The following is a 17,170-nucleotide window of genomic DNA, read 5'->3' as shown; positions in this document are numbered from 1 at the left end:
TGAGGTGACATAATGAAGTACCAGGAGAAGAGTTGTCAGAAAACAGCAGGAAAGATGTGACCTTGGGTACCAGGCAGACCCAGGTTGCCATCCTAGTCCTGTCAGTTATCAGCTACGTGAAAACACGTGCATCACCTCACCTTTTAGGGGCTTAGCTTCCTCATTCATAAAATGAAGTTAGAAATTCTTAACTTGTAAACTCTGAGAATATTACAGATAATGTGCTAAATGCCTACTGAGATACCTAGCACATAACACATGCTCAGCAAATGGTAGGTAGCTGGCACTGTGCATTAGTTCTAAAGAAATGGCGCTCTCTCCTACATACCCACCTTCAGACACATTTCTATTGGTCACATGGTCAACTTGTTTCCCATATTAGTACAAGAATTTCAATAGTACTCAATAATTGTCACATGAATGAAATGCAAAACAAACAAAAAGTTGTCACTGCAAACCTATAGCCCACAAAGTGGAGTCTCAGATGCAGTCACTCTCCCAAGACATTATTTCAAGTCAAATGACCTTTTAAAATTATTGATTTTACTACAATGTAGTTCTTGAGATGATGGGATGGTTAAAAATAAAACAGAATATTCCCTCAATTTTGGAACTTAGACATCAGTAAAGAAACACTATGATAGTGTTATCTACCAACTTGAAGAAACCAGAAAGGTCTATGAGATAAGAATTTAGTAAAATATAAGAAGAAAGCTCACAGAAAGGAGTTTCTAGTATTTCCTATCTCTGCACTATTTTTCAGTATAAGGTGAAAAGCAGACAGTGCCCTTCTGAGGAAACTGACCCACTCACAATAACCTGTAGGCAATCTGTGAGATGGAGGGCAGGCACACCATCTGTGAAGCAGGCCCCAGGGGTGGCTTTCTACAGAGGAATATATTCAAGGTCATACCAGAAAAACTCAGGAAAGCAAATCTTGACTGGACAGAGTGCCTCAAGTCCACATGCATTGTCAGATTCAGGGTTAAAGTGGTTGCCTACAAGGTTTTCTGGAACAGATAGACCTGTATATCTGCATGAAATTAAGCAGTACCTGCGAGTGCCCAGTAGGTGGTGCCCACACATTCGTTTAGCAAGACAAAGGCCACCAGTGACATTCCTCCATTCATCATACCCACCAGGAAGCGAGTTATTGCAAAGAACTCATAGGAGGGGGAAAATCCATTTGCAATAGCAAATAAGATGTCAAGGGCAAAACCTAGAAAGAGAGGAACAATAGTCAATAATCCAGAAGCAAAACAGCATTTGATGAAAGTAGTAAATTGTGTTTATTAATCTGTGAAGATTAATCTTTGTAAACTTAAAATTTTCTGAGCTGTTTCTTTTCTTTTCTTTTTTAAGCAGTTTCTCTTAAAAAACAGAAAGGAAAAACTAAGGTTTTCTTTATTTGTTACAAGTTGATTTCTGTCAACCACACAGTTTTCAATTATTCACAATAATGCTGGAAATTGAAAAACCCTAGCTCATACTTGACTTGTCAAGAGCACTGTGTTGATCCTGTGCAGCTCATCTGAAATGAAATCAACACACAAGATGTTAAGGAAATGGATCCAGTAGACTGTCTCAATCTTTGTATACCTTAGAAATATAACTTAGAATTTGGGGGGGGAGGGTGCGGAAAGCAACATCATCTTTGAGAAGCTTACAATACAAATGCCAGGTACGCTCTAGAATGCTTGGCCAGAATCAGCTGTGGCTGCAGTACGGCCTCTTGAGAGCAGCACGAACATCAGTTCTGTGTCCCTGTGGCAATTCCCTGAGAACCTTAAAGAAACAGTCTTCTTATTTTTGTCCCCTGATTTTTCTGATTTCTTTATAAGGAAAAAAGTTCTCTTAGTCAGTTCATGAACACACTAATAGATTACCTGTGAGATAGACTTTTTTCCTCCCAAAGCGATCTGAAAGCTGACCGAAAGAGAAAACACCCACGAACACACCACTGAAGAAAAAAGAGCTTGCTGCACTGACTTTGTAGGATCTGTTGGCAATTAAAAACCACTGGAGGAAGAGAAAACAAAAGAGAAACATTTAGATCACAAGGAAGACAGATGGATTGTGTTGGCTATTAAAAAACTAAATGTATAACAAAAACGTGTGCACTGGAACTTCTCTACTCCATTACCCTATTAGCAGAATTTGGTAAAGCATCCATCTTGGACAACATCCAAGGAGATTTTGCCTTCAGAGACACTAGATAACATTATTATTGTAAGGTGCTTTCAGAGTACTCTATACACATCTTACTACACAGTACTGAACACAATATATAATTGCTAATTTTATTCATGCATCTGTTGACTAAGGTCCTCATCCCAGCCTCCTGCATTTCTTGAAAGAAGCTGCATGTGATTCACTTCCACTTCTCTGACATTCACATACTATATGTGTATATAGAGCAATAAATGAACAGTCCTTTTCTCCAATAGGTTAGTGGGTTTTTAAATCCCTTGAGTATTTTCCCCAAAAAATTAAACCTAAAGTAATTCTGGGTTTACTTCTGGGTACATGCTTAGAATTGTAAGCAGAGATTCAAACAAATAATGTTCATAGTGGCATTCTTCACAGTAGCCAAAATGCGGAGTCAACCCAAACATCCATCCATAGATGAATGGATAAACAAATATGGTGTATACATACTTGGAACATTATGCAACCTTAAAAAGGAAGGAAATTCTAAAAAGCTACGACATGCATAAACCTGCTCAGGAGGAAAATTCTTCCTCTAACCTTCAAAATTCTTCTCACTGGTCTAAAAATTAACTTGACATGAGATACATTAAAAGGCGAAAATAAAATATAATTCGTAGAAAAGAACCATTACAGAAAACTCATACATAGGAGTTAAAGAGGAAGAAAAAAAAGCAAGGGGGGAATGCGACGTCACAAACACAAGAGGAAATTTGACTCAGGAAGGAAGAGGTAGTTAAGGAGGTCAAACACTGCTTTAGGTAAGGACAGAGATGTGGTGCTACTCTTGGAAACAAAGGGACACTTAAAAATGGAAGTTTCAGTAAAGTATGAATAGAAGCCAGATTTGAGAAGGTTAAAGAACTGGAGGAGGTTGAGGAATTGCAGGCAGCGGATGTGTGCAAAAATGGTTTCTGTAAGTTTTGCTGTGAAGAACCAAGAAATGGAACAGTAGTGGGACAGGTATGTAAGGCCAAAGATTATTGGCCTCCTTTTTAATATAGGTGCATGTTGATGACAGTGATCCAGGAGAGAAGATATCCTTGTAGGAGAAAAGAATTTGGAAAAGCAAGAAGGGATGGGCTTGAGTGTACAATGTAGAGAGATTAGCCTTCCACAGAAGCAGGGAGATGCCGCCATAAAGGGGAGGAAGGGAGAAAGGCAGCAATGTGGGTTCAGAAGCAGGCAGTGAAGGAACTCCTGCCAGTGGCTTCATTTCTTTTTCATTGAAATGGCAAGTGAGGTCACTAGTTGAAGGGAGTAGAAGTGGAGGGGGAGTTTGAAGTTTAAGGAGAAAGATGACACACAGGCTCCTTAAGGAAGATGTCAGGACCTGGCCCATTCAAGAGAAAGGCTGCAGGGTTGCCAGGCCACGCTGAATACACACCTGAGCTCTGTAAGTTATCAATTTTATGAGGAGAAAGTAGGGTGTTGAGTTTACACACAGTTGGGGATTTCCAAGGAGTACTACAGAGAGAGAGAGAGAGACATCAGGGAATTGAGGGGATTTGCAAAGGAGTGATTATTAAAATGACAGAGTATATGCTGGTTAGGAGAAAAGGAAGACATATGACAGCGGGTAGTGAAGTAATATCATCATCAGGAAAACCCCCACTATCATTAATTTCTCTGTACTTCCCATTCTTGCCCTAACTGAAACTTGGTTGTCCCCTTAAGAAATCACTCAGTTAGTTGGATCACTGTCAGCTGGAGGCTGCTTTTCCTTTTGTACCCATTGACCTGAGAGCCTGGGGTGGGAGTAGATACCACACTGCAAAATTATCAGCTTCTCTGAAGATCACATTATCAGACTGTAATCTACTCTCCTTCTGTGGCTGGGACACTAGCTTGTTTTGAAATAAGTACTCTTCCTTTCTTCCATAGTAATGGAATGTTTAGCTAGGTATAAGACTACCAAGACTAAAGACTACATGTCCCAATCTCCCTTCCAATTAGGTATGGCCACACTGCCAAATTCTGCACAAAGAATGTAAACAGAAACATCACGGGGCAGCTTCCAGAACTTGTCTTAAGAGACAGCCGATTGTCCCTTTGCCCGTTCTTCCTTCCTACTAGCCTACTGTTTAGAAAGTCCCTATGAACGCTGGAGCTCTATCTCGGGCCATGATGAAGACAGCCACATATTAAGAATGGGAATGTCAAAAGCTGGGAGGAGCCTGTCTCCCTGAGGACACGGGGGTAGGGCTCAGGCACTGGCATATTCTTTAAGTTCTCAGGTTAAGCACCCCTGTGCTGGCCTTCGTGATCCTCAGTCACTGCGACACCTCCAAACTCTGGAGTTTGAACTGCCTGCTCACTCTGACACCCCCTTCCCCTACTCCTCCAACTCACTTCTTTCAGTACACCCCACTCCAAATTCTTCAACCTGTTCAACACCTCCAGTTACCAAACTCTACATTAAGTGTAGCTGGAGTCTTCAAAAAAGATTAATCAAGTTAAGAAGTCCTGACTTAAGGATCTGTGAAGGAAAGGGAAAACACGTTTTAAATTCCACATAAAAAGAGATGAAAAGGGTCCTGGAATTTGAAGGTCAAATTCTGTTTTTTGAAAAAATTTATTTTGAATATTTGGATAGTTCTGTGGTATAATTTTCAATTCATGAGGAATGCCTAGGATGACATTTTTCTAGGTCAAAAAATGAATCAAACATTAGATACCCGGTTGGCCAAGGAAGGACATTTATCACAGCCATATTCCTTCTCTTACAATAGCCTACAAACAATGCCTAATTGTACTTATTGTTAATACCTTGAAATCCACAGAGCTTGTTTTAATTTGTTCTTGCATTACGTGTCCTAGTGTTTGTTTTGCTGCTTGCATGCCTTTAAAATCTAGCCTGCAACTTTAGCGTTGATCATCCTGTATCTCAATTTTTGCTAGTTTGTTTATATGGTCAAGAGACTTAGGCTCATACACATATGTTTTGTGCTTGATTAATAAAGAGTGACTAATTTGGCTACTCTATAATCAACTATTCTGTTGACCACATTTGTAGAACTTCTCAAATCCATCAAAAAGGCTATAATACCATCCTTCCAACAACTGGATATCTGTCAACAGTTTTAGGAAGAAGTGGCCTATGGAATGTTTGACCAGCAAATTCCAAATTCTGATTCTCAGGCTGCCAGTTCAAAACGTCAAAGTAATTTCTACTAATTTTTCTTCATGTCAATGCTGGTTGGGCTTATGCATTTCCTTATTTCTCCTGGAATACATTCAGGAACTGATGGAACAATGGAACACTGCCAGATTCTTTTTTAAAAAAGCAAATTAAAGCATATGAAGCTGGAACCCAGGAAACCTCCCTGACAGATCTAGGTGAACCGGGCAGGTAGACTCAGGATGCCAACCCAAAGACTTAGGACAACATGTTTACAACCAGCTTTCCATATCCATGGTTCCCCAGCATGTGAGATTTTGGTTTCAGTGTTTTGTAGGCAACTTTAAACATTTCCAAAATAGTTTATATATTTATCACATAGCTACTATGTGATCTAAAGGTTTATTTTGTCAAAGCTCAGACCACATACACTAGGAGAATGATCCCTACAGTATTTGAGAGGATGTACTGGTATAACCAATCTTTAAAAAGTCACTCAAACCCTTAACTAGCTAGAGATCATTAAAGTGTTGATTCTTCCATGATTTTTCTAAATGGCAAGCCAAATTCCACAGCTACAGGATACATTTTCTCGTTACACCAATTCATTTTGATTTGAAAAAATCACATGTGAGCTGAAAAAGCAGGAAATCTTTTCCCACAGATTAACAAAAAAGGAAGAATATAAAGATGAACTATTTTCAGTCTCTCAGGCTGACATGGCTACATCTATTTTGTTTTATGACTAGCATCTGTATTTTTCTTCATATACTTACCATAATCACTGAATTGAGTTCATTTGTGGGCATTTATTATACTGTATTTTCAAAATGGATGTGAAGGGGCTAACATTAAAAGCACTGATACAATCATTCACTCATAAAAAGAAAGCCAACCTGAAATTCAGGAAAAACTGGGGAAAGATACCAACAGCAGGTGCCTGGAACATAAATATGGCAAAGAGCAGTGTGAGTACACAACCAAGGTGCCGCACAGAGCCTTCCAGCTCTTGTGGGAGGAAAAAGACAGACAGGCAGAAGTGAAGAGAGTTGAGACAGTTACTACTGACTGGGAATTAATGAAGCATCTGGGAGTTTTCTATTTAATGTTTGGATTCTTCCTGCTTATGTTTCATGAAAAGTTGCTCAGCTGCAATACAGAGACTGGACCCATCAAAGGTCATAATAGTGATCCAGGCCAGCCTGGATAGGGTGGAGACCTCAGAGAAGAGACTGGATTCAAGGTGGATAGAAATCTGGACTGAGTCATCCATGAATAGGTAGTATGATGTCACTAGCATGGATTAGATCAACCCAGATTGATGAGGCATGAAGATAAATTTTAAAGGAAATAACAAAATGTACTTTTAGCATCTTTTTGAAATCATCAAACCTTATGCTTTATAGAAATGCCACAGGTCAAATCAATCATTTTTCTGAAATGGCCAACATAGGATAGTCTGAAGAAAGAATGTGTTGCTTTAAAATGGGCTGCATGTTTATATAGTCCTAAAAACAAAATTAATATCCAAGTAATGAAAAATATGTATCCAAGTTATGTCAAATAAGAAGGCTGTAGCACCTTATATCAGGTAATAACCAACCAATTTTCATATAATGTTCTCCTGGAATCCCAACAACCACCTTTTAGAATAGGTTCTTATTATTATATTAGTATTAGTATTTCCATTTTATAGAAGATACCATTGCAACTCATATACAACCACACTAGAGTAAGCAAGGGAGCCTGGGCCTGATCACAAGACATCTGTCTCAGAATCTCCTTGAGCACTATATGTTTGAGCTAGTTAAGACCTAGGATTCTGGAGCTAACCAGTGATTATAACACTGTATTTAAGTGTATTAAGCCAAAAACACAGAAATTATAATATATTGGATAAAGACTTTATTTTTAACCCTTAGCATGTGCTCCATTCAAGAAGTCATGAAAAAAACCAATATTAGAAGGAATACTAAAACAAATATGTCCTTGTGACCTGGGGTAGCAGAACCAGAGGCTGTAGAAAGAAGAGGGAAAAGGAAGAAAAGGGAAGGTTCCATGACCAATATGAAGTTAAGGGCATGTAGCCTGTGTGCTTGGGAAACGAGGGGCGGCTGGGGTGAGAAGAGAGTAACATATCAAAAAATCAACTTCCAAAGTGTTTTTTTGGGGGTGGGGAAGGGTTATCTCATTCCTCAGTGTCTGTTTGAAATACAAATACTTGATACAATTTCCGTACTTTGATGAACTTTAACATTGAATGTCTATTTGACATCCTTGTACCAACAGGACACATAAGTCCATCCCCAGGTTGCTTTCTTTTCATTCCCCCGCTGACAGCTAACTTACCATTCCCTACATCGTAGAACACAGGTTATAAGAGATGCTTCATAAATTGGTCATGAATATTAGGAAGACTAAAAAGCAAGAAGGACCCCTCTTCAACTAATTTGCTATATTACCACAGAGCACTCTAATGGAAGTGACAGTGAAGAATTAAAGGGCTCCAAGCTTTTCCGAATATCAGGTTATCCTCCTTATTTGGGCCCACAGTGAGTGAATGACTCTGCATTCCCACTGCCTTGCAGCAGCCCCAGGGAGGACATGAAACCCCAAAGGAAAATATGCATTCCTCATCCCAGTTTTGCTGAGATGCCTGGCGCCTTGGTAGAGGCTGTGCCCTCAGCTGCCCGTGCCCACCCCCAACCCCATCTCTTCCGCTGGGAGCTCCTGTTCAGCCTTCATGACACACCTTAGGCAGCTCCTCTCACGCAAAGTCCTGCCTGTTTCACTGGAGCAGAGCTGACCATGCTCGCCTTCCTGCCGTATGTCTTGCTATTTTTGCTTCTAATATGATGTATGGTGAGTTATGTGTTTCCTTGTCTCTCCCCTATGATGCTGTGAGATCCTTAAGTGCATTTTATATCCCAAGTGCTTACCTGACAGCACTGATCAAATATTTGCTGAGTTACTTATGTAATGAGAGTGAATACTATAGTCTTACAAGGCATCTTCACATACAATACCTCAAAGTATGACTCAAGCATCAAGTTGTGAGTTTACAGACAGAGAACTACCTAACTAGTCACCCTGAAGCCACTGAATGGCGTTCTCATGAAAGAGCAAGTAAGGGAAATTTGGAATTTGAGGGCTTTTTCTTCTTCCTATGTGACATATAGAATATTCTGCATTGATCTTTAAACTTTGTATTACTGAGAAAGAGAACTAAGGAGAAAAAGAAAATTGGCAGTTTTCTGGAAATGTGGCTGGAAAAGCTATAAAGGCAAAATCTGTGCAACTGAAGCATACACTTCCAAGCATCTGTGTCCTGAATTCATGGGTCCACAAATACCCCTGCTGAGAAAAGCTGAGAGAAGCATGGCGGATCACACAGCCTCGAGGATCTTGCCGTGGATGATGCACTGAACATCCATGACCTTCCAGCCAGGCAGGGGCCATGCAGGTCAGAGAGGGGCACCTAAGTGCCTTACCTGGCTGGCATGTCTCTTCTCAAACTCATTTTGAGCCCAGTGCAGATTGCTAGCCCCAACTCAGCTTTCCCTGAAAAGGGGACAGATCCCATAGGAAGAGCCTCCCTGATCATAAAGAAACAGGAAGATGAAGGCCACTCCCCCAGGCAGTCCAGGTGGGCCAGCATGTGCTTACTAATAGAGCTCCTTGTCACCCGAAGTCCTGCTTTGATGAAAAGCAAATCACATTGTAAGTGCCATAGCCCTACCCAGGTTCCCAGCTTGTCAGTATTTCGAGGCTGCAGGGCTGAAACAAACAGTGGCTTCCCCCACACATGCATATGTCTCTGAGGGCTCTGCATAAGCCAGAAGGTGGCTGCTGTCTTGTGAAACATTCTGGACAGTTCCGGAAACAATTGCAACCAAATTTCAGCCCTCCACTGTCCTGTATTTCCCACAAAATATTGACAGCTTTGTAAGGACAACCTCACTTCAGCAGAAAATCAGGTAATCAGAGGCCTCCTGTGATTAGGGAGTATTTAGACAGGGTACTTCACCAACAGTTTCATGGTAATTAACTAACTTGCTTCATTTCAATGTAGTTGTCACTCTGCATTACCACTTACTGGGTGAAGTGTGCAGGCTATAACAATCAGGAGTACAGGCGTAAAGAAGCAAGACATTAAAAAAAAATTAGCCCCTAAAGCAATTATTGCAGTGAATTTTTCAAATAGTTCTAATACTTTATCTTTTGACCCCAGGGTATGGCTTGGGAAAAATATATTAATCTTATGATAATAATCAGTCAATTTCAGTTCTTCAATATCCACAATGATATTAAGGATTCCAACCTTACCCTTTTTGGTTGCAAACATTAATTAAGCATGATAATTGTGTGTCTCCGTGATATTCGGTGCTTTCTGAATGACTCAGAGCTCAGGGAATAATTTGAATACAGCAGACAGCAATTTGCTACATAAACTCACCCTATTGGCTATTAGCTCATTTTAAAACAGTCAGGACTCCTGGATTACAGGGGTTTTTTTTCCTATTAATACCATGTTAATCACATCTATATAACCTTTTATTCACCCTTCTCCAAATCCTCCATGAATAACTTCTATGGGCCTGATGTGAATGTAATGAGGTACAGGGTGGAACTTTTAAAATGTGTATTTTTAACACAATCCCCTGAAACTGTAGTTTTGTAGAGTCTACCTTGATATTTATTTTCAGGAGTTTTACATGACAGGTCAGCAAGACTTAATACTTGCTCTTTTAACTCTCATTTTATGCCAAATAATTTCAGTAAGAATCATGTATTCTCTGCATGACATAGATTGCATATTAAGGATATTTGCCATCTTATCGACAAATTCAGATGCCAATTTTAATATTCTCACTCTGGAAATTTGGAGTAGCCACTGAAAAACTAGAGAGGTAATCAAAACTGAATTAATGCTAAGACACTAAGTGGAGGGTTTCACTCGGGATGGCACATCACCAGAATAAAGGTGTATTCAACTGGCAGTGCAGCCCCAGCAGCCCCTACAGGACGCTGGCTGGAGTGACTGCCCTGCCATCCTGCTGAGCGCTGCTGGCCCTGGCTGCTCCTTGACCATTCTTCCCTCGGCTGCTGTTTCTCCACTGACTCTTAGTGGCAGCAGCCAGAAGCTTGGACGCCACCCATTCCACGCACTTCAAATCACTCCAGAACTTGGACCACCACCCAAATAGGGTTCCGATGTGCAAAGCAGAGGCAGAATATGTGAATCCGCATGTAACTCACACACTCTGAGTGGTGGAGGCAAGGACACAGGGTGGACACTTTATTTGTACCTTGAAATAAAATACCATTACTTCAGGATAAACAAAAGATTCTGAACTAAAAATGTAAAGCAGATGAGCCTCTTTTTGGGTCTACCTGAATATATTCAGACAAGAGAAATGGGGCTGACACGTTAGCACAAGGAGAGCAGGCTGCTGAGTTCTGAACACACGGACAGACCCTGCTACTCTCTGGGCTCATATGTTCCTATAATTTTACTTTGCAAATCACAATACAAACATTATGATTGTTTGCCCTTTTCTCAGTGGGAATTCACTCTGTCGGAGGCAGTATCAAGCAGGTGACCAGCAGCCTAGTGGGCGGGCAGTTATTTTGCTTATGGGCACGATGCACCATACTTTGCCAGCCTTCATGCTCACCAGTCCACTGACACATCCTTCCATCTGCTCTTCCCCCTGTTCCTCATGGAAGTGCCTCAGGGCTGCCAAGGATGCCTGGCAGTGGCAGAGGTATTGGGGCCCCGGACCCCAGTCCTCTTAAGGACAGCAGCAAAGCATCTGGCTCTTTGACACATGGAAATGCCAACCAAAATACCATCAAAAACTAAAAGCTGCACTTCTTTAAGGAAAAAAAAGTGGTTTGAAATCACTGATACAGTGGAAAAAATATGGGATCACTGAATCCCAGACCAGTGGTTTATTAAATATATGATTTAGGACAAACTCTTTAAATTACCTACCTGCCAGTTGTTTAAATTACCTACCTACAGGCTAGGGCTACTGGCAGGACTACATAAGCAGCACGAAGGGAAGGCTTCTGAGAGAGCCTCTCACACAGGAGTGCATTAAAAGGTAGGCATGATTATCTGCCTCTTCACACTCCCTACTCCTTATAAAATTTCACCTCCTCATCTATAAACTCTTTGCAAGGTAGGGAATTGTCTCATTGCCCCTAAGGATCCTGTGGGGACCACAGACTTCTGTCCCACTGTGCAGCCAACAAAGCTACCCTGCCATCATCCATTGACATGGGGGGACATGCCACAGGCATCCTTGCAAAGTATCATGAATCCACTCGTTCTCAGAGTGGCTGGTTTCGCATGTGGGAAGCACCAAAGAAAATTCTCTCAAAACCATGACCCTTGAGTCCCTCAGAGATCCCAGAGCAGCAATGCATTGCTGTAACCCAATCAAGTAGCTGGGCAGCCCTGCCCCCACCATCTACTCACCTGCTAGACACTGAGGATCACTGTCTGCACAGGGAATATTTGTGCCTTCAGATATACCTCTGAGCTGGAAAACTGTTTGATCTTCTGATGGGATAGGGATATAATGTGTGACTCTATACCATAAGGAAAGTACCATGTATTTATGAATCTATAATGATATATGTAAAATCAAGATGGATAACAGCATATACATCCAAGAATGTGTATCTCAGTGAATCTACATGGGTGGGAATGAGAAAGAGGACAGATGAGTAGCACAGGAAGAGGGAGAGAAGGTGATGAACAGTGAGAGATAAAGAGAAAAACGCACAGAAACACAAAGAGAGAAACGTCAGAGAAAGAGATGGAAAGGCGAGACAGACAGGCAGTGCAACACAGACATGAAAGCAGAGAGAAAAAAATGGAAGGTAAATCAGACAATATAGAATTGAAAAGGAGAGAAGTGGGGATAGAGAGAAACATACACAGAAGGACAAAATGACAGAGGCTGAGAGAAATAAGGGGAGAGAGAACAGAGAATCAGAGAAAAAGAGTGGGAAGGGAGACACACAGCTAGTCTGACAAAGACAGATGGCAAGACAGACAGTGACTCACAGACACACCCCAGCAGTAATGAGAAGACATGAGATACTATCCCAGGTAGGAAAGGGGACAGCCATCGCAGCCTTTTATCCTCGTCTCAGAGCTGCTTTAAAGGTTTCAGCACTTGCTGGGGGAATTATTTAATTCCATTTCTCCTACATCCACCAACTCTTTTTCTTGGGAGTAGGCTCTCTGGGCTCTCTTCCTTTCAGATCCTGCCTGCACTGTTAAGGGAGAGCCTCTTAGGTGCCAACAGGGGGTACCGGTGATCAGGGCACCCTGTTCTGCTGTCCTGGGACATAGGCCCTATCAGCACTCTCCCTCCTTGTATCAGGACAAGTAGTAGTTGCTCAATGAGTATTTGCTAATAATGGCATCCCTCTGGTAATACCTAAAAGGGCTCATTATGTTCATTAATATTAATTCAATCCAATTCCTCTGGATTCCATTTGTTGAGTGTCTGCTATGTTGAAGCATAGTATTGCTATGTCACCTAATTTACTTTAAAGTGTAAAGCACATGCAGTGGGATATTCCATGTGTAATTTAGGTCAAGCTTTCACCCTGGCACCGTAAGTATCTAACTAAGGTTGCATTGTCCAGTCATGGTCAGCTGGCCATCTATTCAGGAAGCCCATTCTCCAGAATGAGCTACCACAAAGGCTTCTGTAATTGTTTCTATCAACAATGGATGTTCTACTTGTTCTTGATTAAAATAGTGGCCTGTTGACTAGCAATGATGAATGCAGAACATGGGGTATCCCTGATGAAGTTAGACATTCAAGATAAATGCATCAGCTCTATATATTTCAGAGACACTCACTACTCCTCCATGAACTTGTGAGATGATCCAGTGTAGCCTGCACTCTATCTACAGGGGTGATGCCCTGGGCTAAAACCCCTCCTTGGTCCAGAGCCCATATGAACTCTGGAAGAGTGTGTCTGATGGATGTTGGCAGGGAGGGTCGGATGAGTACTTTCACTAAGAAAAACTAGTCTGTAGTGACCTGTCTCGCAAGCAGTGTTCCAAAAACCTATAAAACCACATAGCTAGATGTCTCAAGCCTGCAAGATAGTTTATTTTGCACTTCTTTGATAATAAGAATTTAGTTAATAAGTATTTATATGTGTGGAAGAATTTAGTCTGAGATCCACTTTCATTACAATGTGGTAATGAGCTTTTTGGAGAGCAGACATCAGTTCTTACCCATTCTAAAGACCTATGGAAGCAATAAATAGAACCATTTTTAAGAAATGGCAAATTCTATGGCTGGGCAGGAGGGTACAAGATGAACCCAGAGCATCATCTTATACCAAAAATGTTTGAAATGCTCAAAAAAATGAAGGGCACATAAAAAGGACATAGGATGGCTTTCAGCTCCAGGAAGATGGGATAAACATACTTATCCCTGTTTCTCTTACTATATACTACTAAAAACTCCAGATATTATGTATAAAACAAATATAAAACAACTTGGAAAGGTGGAGAGAAGACTAGCTAGGGACTCTGAGACCCAAGGATTGACAAGGGGTGAGTTTCCAGGTTTCTCTTTGCCTCACATACCCCAGACTGGGTGCTGGAGAAACCAGAGACACAGAAATGCTGGGAAAAGTGATAAAAAGGCCCCAAGAAAGCCTGCTCTTTCTGGACAAAGGCCGAGTCGGGCAAAACAGAAAAAATTAGATGATAACTGTTTAATTCCAACAAATCATCACCACCCCCATACACACACATACACATACAACTGTAGCTCCAACCTCATCTACCCAAGCAAAGAGTAAGTGGGGAACCTCGCTTCCCCCATGGCCAGGTGTTAACAAGTCACTCCACCCCAGCCAGCTTGAGTAGTGTCAGAAAAAGACAAGCAGGGAGCCAGCACATTCATTCCTACCAAACAGCAATGAGGAAAGAAACACCCCACACTCCCAAATACCACCTCCACCACCATCACCAGTGTCAGTGGAGACCACATGGGGAGGCTGGATTTCCACTACCACCTGGTAGTAATGAGGTAGTCCTCCCCTCTACTTGTGTCATAGTAGTGTCACAGAAAGACAGCTAAAACAAGGCTTAAATAAGACCAAGAATTGCTTAACAAAATAATACCCTAAACTTCAGGTTTCAAACAAAAATAATTTGTCATATAAACAGTCAGGAAAATCTCAAAGTAGAATAAAAAAAGGCAATCACTGAGATAACAGAGATGGTAGAAATAGCTGACAAAGATTTTAAGGCTGCTATCAAGATAATGCTTCAATGAGCACTTATAAACATGTTTGAAACAGATGATGAAGTAGAAAAACTCAGCAGAGAAACAGAGAGTCTCAGCAAAGAAAGAGAACGTATTAAAAAAAAAGTACAAAACAGAAATTTTAGAACTGAAAAATTTAATGAATGGCTTCAACAGAATGGAGGGGGGCAGAGGAATGAATCAGTAAACTTGAAAACAGAGCAATAGGAAAACTCCAATCTGAAAACAAAGATAAAACAGACTGCAAAAATGAACAAAGCTTCAGAAATCTGTGGCGGCTATAACAAAATAAGTAGTATTTCTGTCACTGGAGTTCTGGAAGAAAAGGAGAAAAAGGAAAGGGCTAAGAAAAAGCACTTAAGTAATAGCTGAAAATGTCCTAATTTGTCGAGACATAAACCTGCAGATCCAAGGGCTCAGTAATCTCCAAACAGGTTAAACCTGAAGAAATCCACACCAAGAAACCTTACAGTCACACTTCTAAAAATTAAAAACTAAAAAACTAAAAAATCTTAAAAAAAATTGGGTGACTATGCCACTTAGGATTTTTCTTTAAAAAAAATATTTTGCAGGGGTGGAGGCTAAAAGATGGCGGCATGAGACGTGAGGCAGAAATCTCCTGCCAAAACCACATATAATACGAAAATACAGCAAATACAACTATTCCTAATAGAGTGAACAGAAATAAGAATGCACCAGCCAGTCTACATCTGGAAAAAGAGAACGGAAAATCTTCCTCATGAAAATCTACATAACAGAAAATGATACAGTAACAAAGCTACAACCCAGTAGGACCTGAGCACTCCCCCCATCCCAGCTGACAGGCGGGAGGAAGAGAAACAAAGTGGGGAGTAGAAGCCCAGGACTGTGAAATACCCAGCCCTAGAAATCTAGCCCAGGAGCACATACCCACATTGCGTGGTGCTCTAGAGATTAGAGGAGTTGAAAAGCAAAGTCAGAGACTGAGATTTCAGCCCCTTGTGGAGAACAGGTTCCCACAATTGGCTGCTCTGGGACAAAAGAAAGGCAGGCACTTTGAAAGACTTCCCAACAGCGAGAGGGCTGCTAAATGGGCCAGGATTACACAGAACTTGATGCTCAGGAGAAGGAACAGGTGGACAAAATCGTCTCAGCACACTCAATCCAGCAGGTTTGGAACTCTCAGGAGCTTCAGGTGCTCCATCCCCCTGGCTGGCAATGCAGCTGCAAGGCCCCCCACCATGATATGCAGCCTGCTGCTCCTTCCTCCTGGGTGGCACCTGCATGCAAACCTGCTGGCCCCACCAATGCAACAGGCCAGCCAGATGGCAGCCCTACCTATGGCAACCACACAGGCTTAACACAGAGGCTGCTCCTTGTGCATGCGGCTCACTGGCCCTGACAGTGGAGGCAGGCATAGCTGCAAGAAGCAGGAAAGAGCTCTGTTCTCCTGGCAGGCAATGACAAGGCTCGCCTGCGACCCCTGCCATTGCTCAAGGCCAGCAGGAGAGCAGCCCCACCTACAGCACCTTAGAGGTTTAACACAGAGGCTGCTCCCTCTGTGCAGCTCACTGGCCCTGTGAGGGGCCAGGCACTGTGGCCAGGAAGCAGGAAAGAGCTCTCTTTAGGGTAGGCACTGGCATTGCTCGCCTGCAAACAATACCATCACTCCAGGTGCTGGGCAGCTCTGAAGAGTAGAGCTTCTGGGCACTAGAGGGCGCCGCCTACACAAATGTAATATTTCTCATTATCCAATAGTATTATGAAAAGGCAGAACATTGTTCAATACAAAATCCCTCGAACACCAGAAAGAGTGCTCACTGAAACTGAAATCCCCAATCTTCCTGAAAAAGAATTCAAAATAAGAGTCATAACCATGCTAATGGAGCTACAGAAAATATTCAAGAGCTATGGGATGAATTCAGGAGGGAGACAGACACCTGAAAAAATACAGTAGCTGAAATGAAACAACTGATGTTGGCAAAACTGGACAGCTATATGCAAGAGAGCAAAACTGGATTTTTTCTGACCCCATACACAAAAGTAAACTCAAAATGGATCAAAGACCTGAATGTAAGTCATAAAAACATAAAACTCTTAGAAGAAAACATAGGCAAAAATCTGTTGAATATAAACATGAGCAACTTTTTCCTGAACACATCTCCTCAGGCAAGGGAAACAAAACCAAAAATGAACAAATGGGACTACATCAAGCTAAAAAGCTTCTGTATAGCAAAGGGTATCGTCAGCAGAACAAAAAAGTATCCTACAATATGGGAGAATATATTTATAAATGACGTATCTGACAAGAGGTTAACATCCAAAATATATAAAGAACTCAGACACTTCAACACCCAAAAAGCAAATAACCCTATTAAAAGTGTCTATAAACATACACTTCTCCAAAAAAGAAATTCAGATGGCCAACAGACACATGAAAATATGCTCCACAGCACTGATTATCAGGGAAATGCAAATTAAAACTACGAGATATTACCTCACACCAGTTGGGATGGCCACCATCGAGAAGACAAGCAAAAAC

General features: G+C 41.4%; 1 protein-coding gene across 7 annotated transcripts in view; it reads right to left on the bottom strand.

Moving 5' to 3' along the window:
• Positions 1 to 17,170, bottom strand: part of LOC140848937 (solute carrier family 22 member 15-like) — an 88,497-nt gene that overhangs the window by 49,424 nt on the left and 21,903 nt on the right. For all 7 annotated transcript variants that reach the window (XR_012130268.1, XM_073234383.1, XM_073234379.1 and 4 more), the window contains 2 exons: positions 1,887 to 2,019; positions 1,055 to 1,219 (listed from right to left, as the gene is read on the bottom strand). Coding sequence is in view for 6 of the 7 variants with exons in the window: in XM_073234383.1 (XP_073090484.1) it covers positions 1,055 to 1,219; positions 1,887 to 2,019 (298 nt within the window). In the remaining variant the exon portion in view is untranslated. The remainder of the gene's footprint in view (positions 1 to 1,054; positions 1,220 to 1,886; positions 2,020 to 17,170) is intronic.

Source organism: Manis javanica, chromosome 4 (genome assembly GCF_040802235.1).
Source record: "Manis javanica isolate MJ-LG chromosome 4, MJ_LKY, whole genome shotgun sequence".
NCBI lineage: Eukaryota > Metazoa > Chordata > Mammalia > Pholidota > Manidae > Manis > Manis javanica.
Note: the sequence above shows the minus strand (reverse complement) of the source record. Positions and strands in the feature narration are given on the sequence as shown.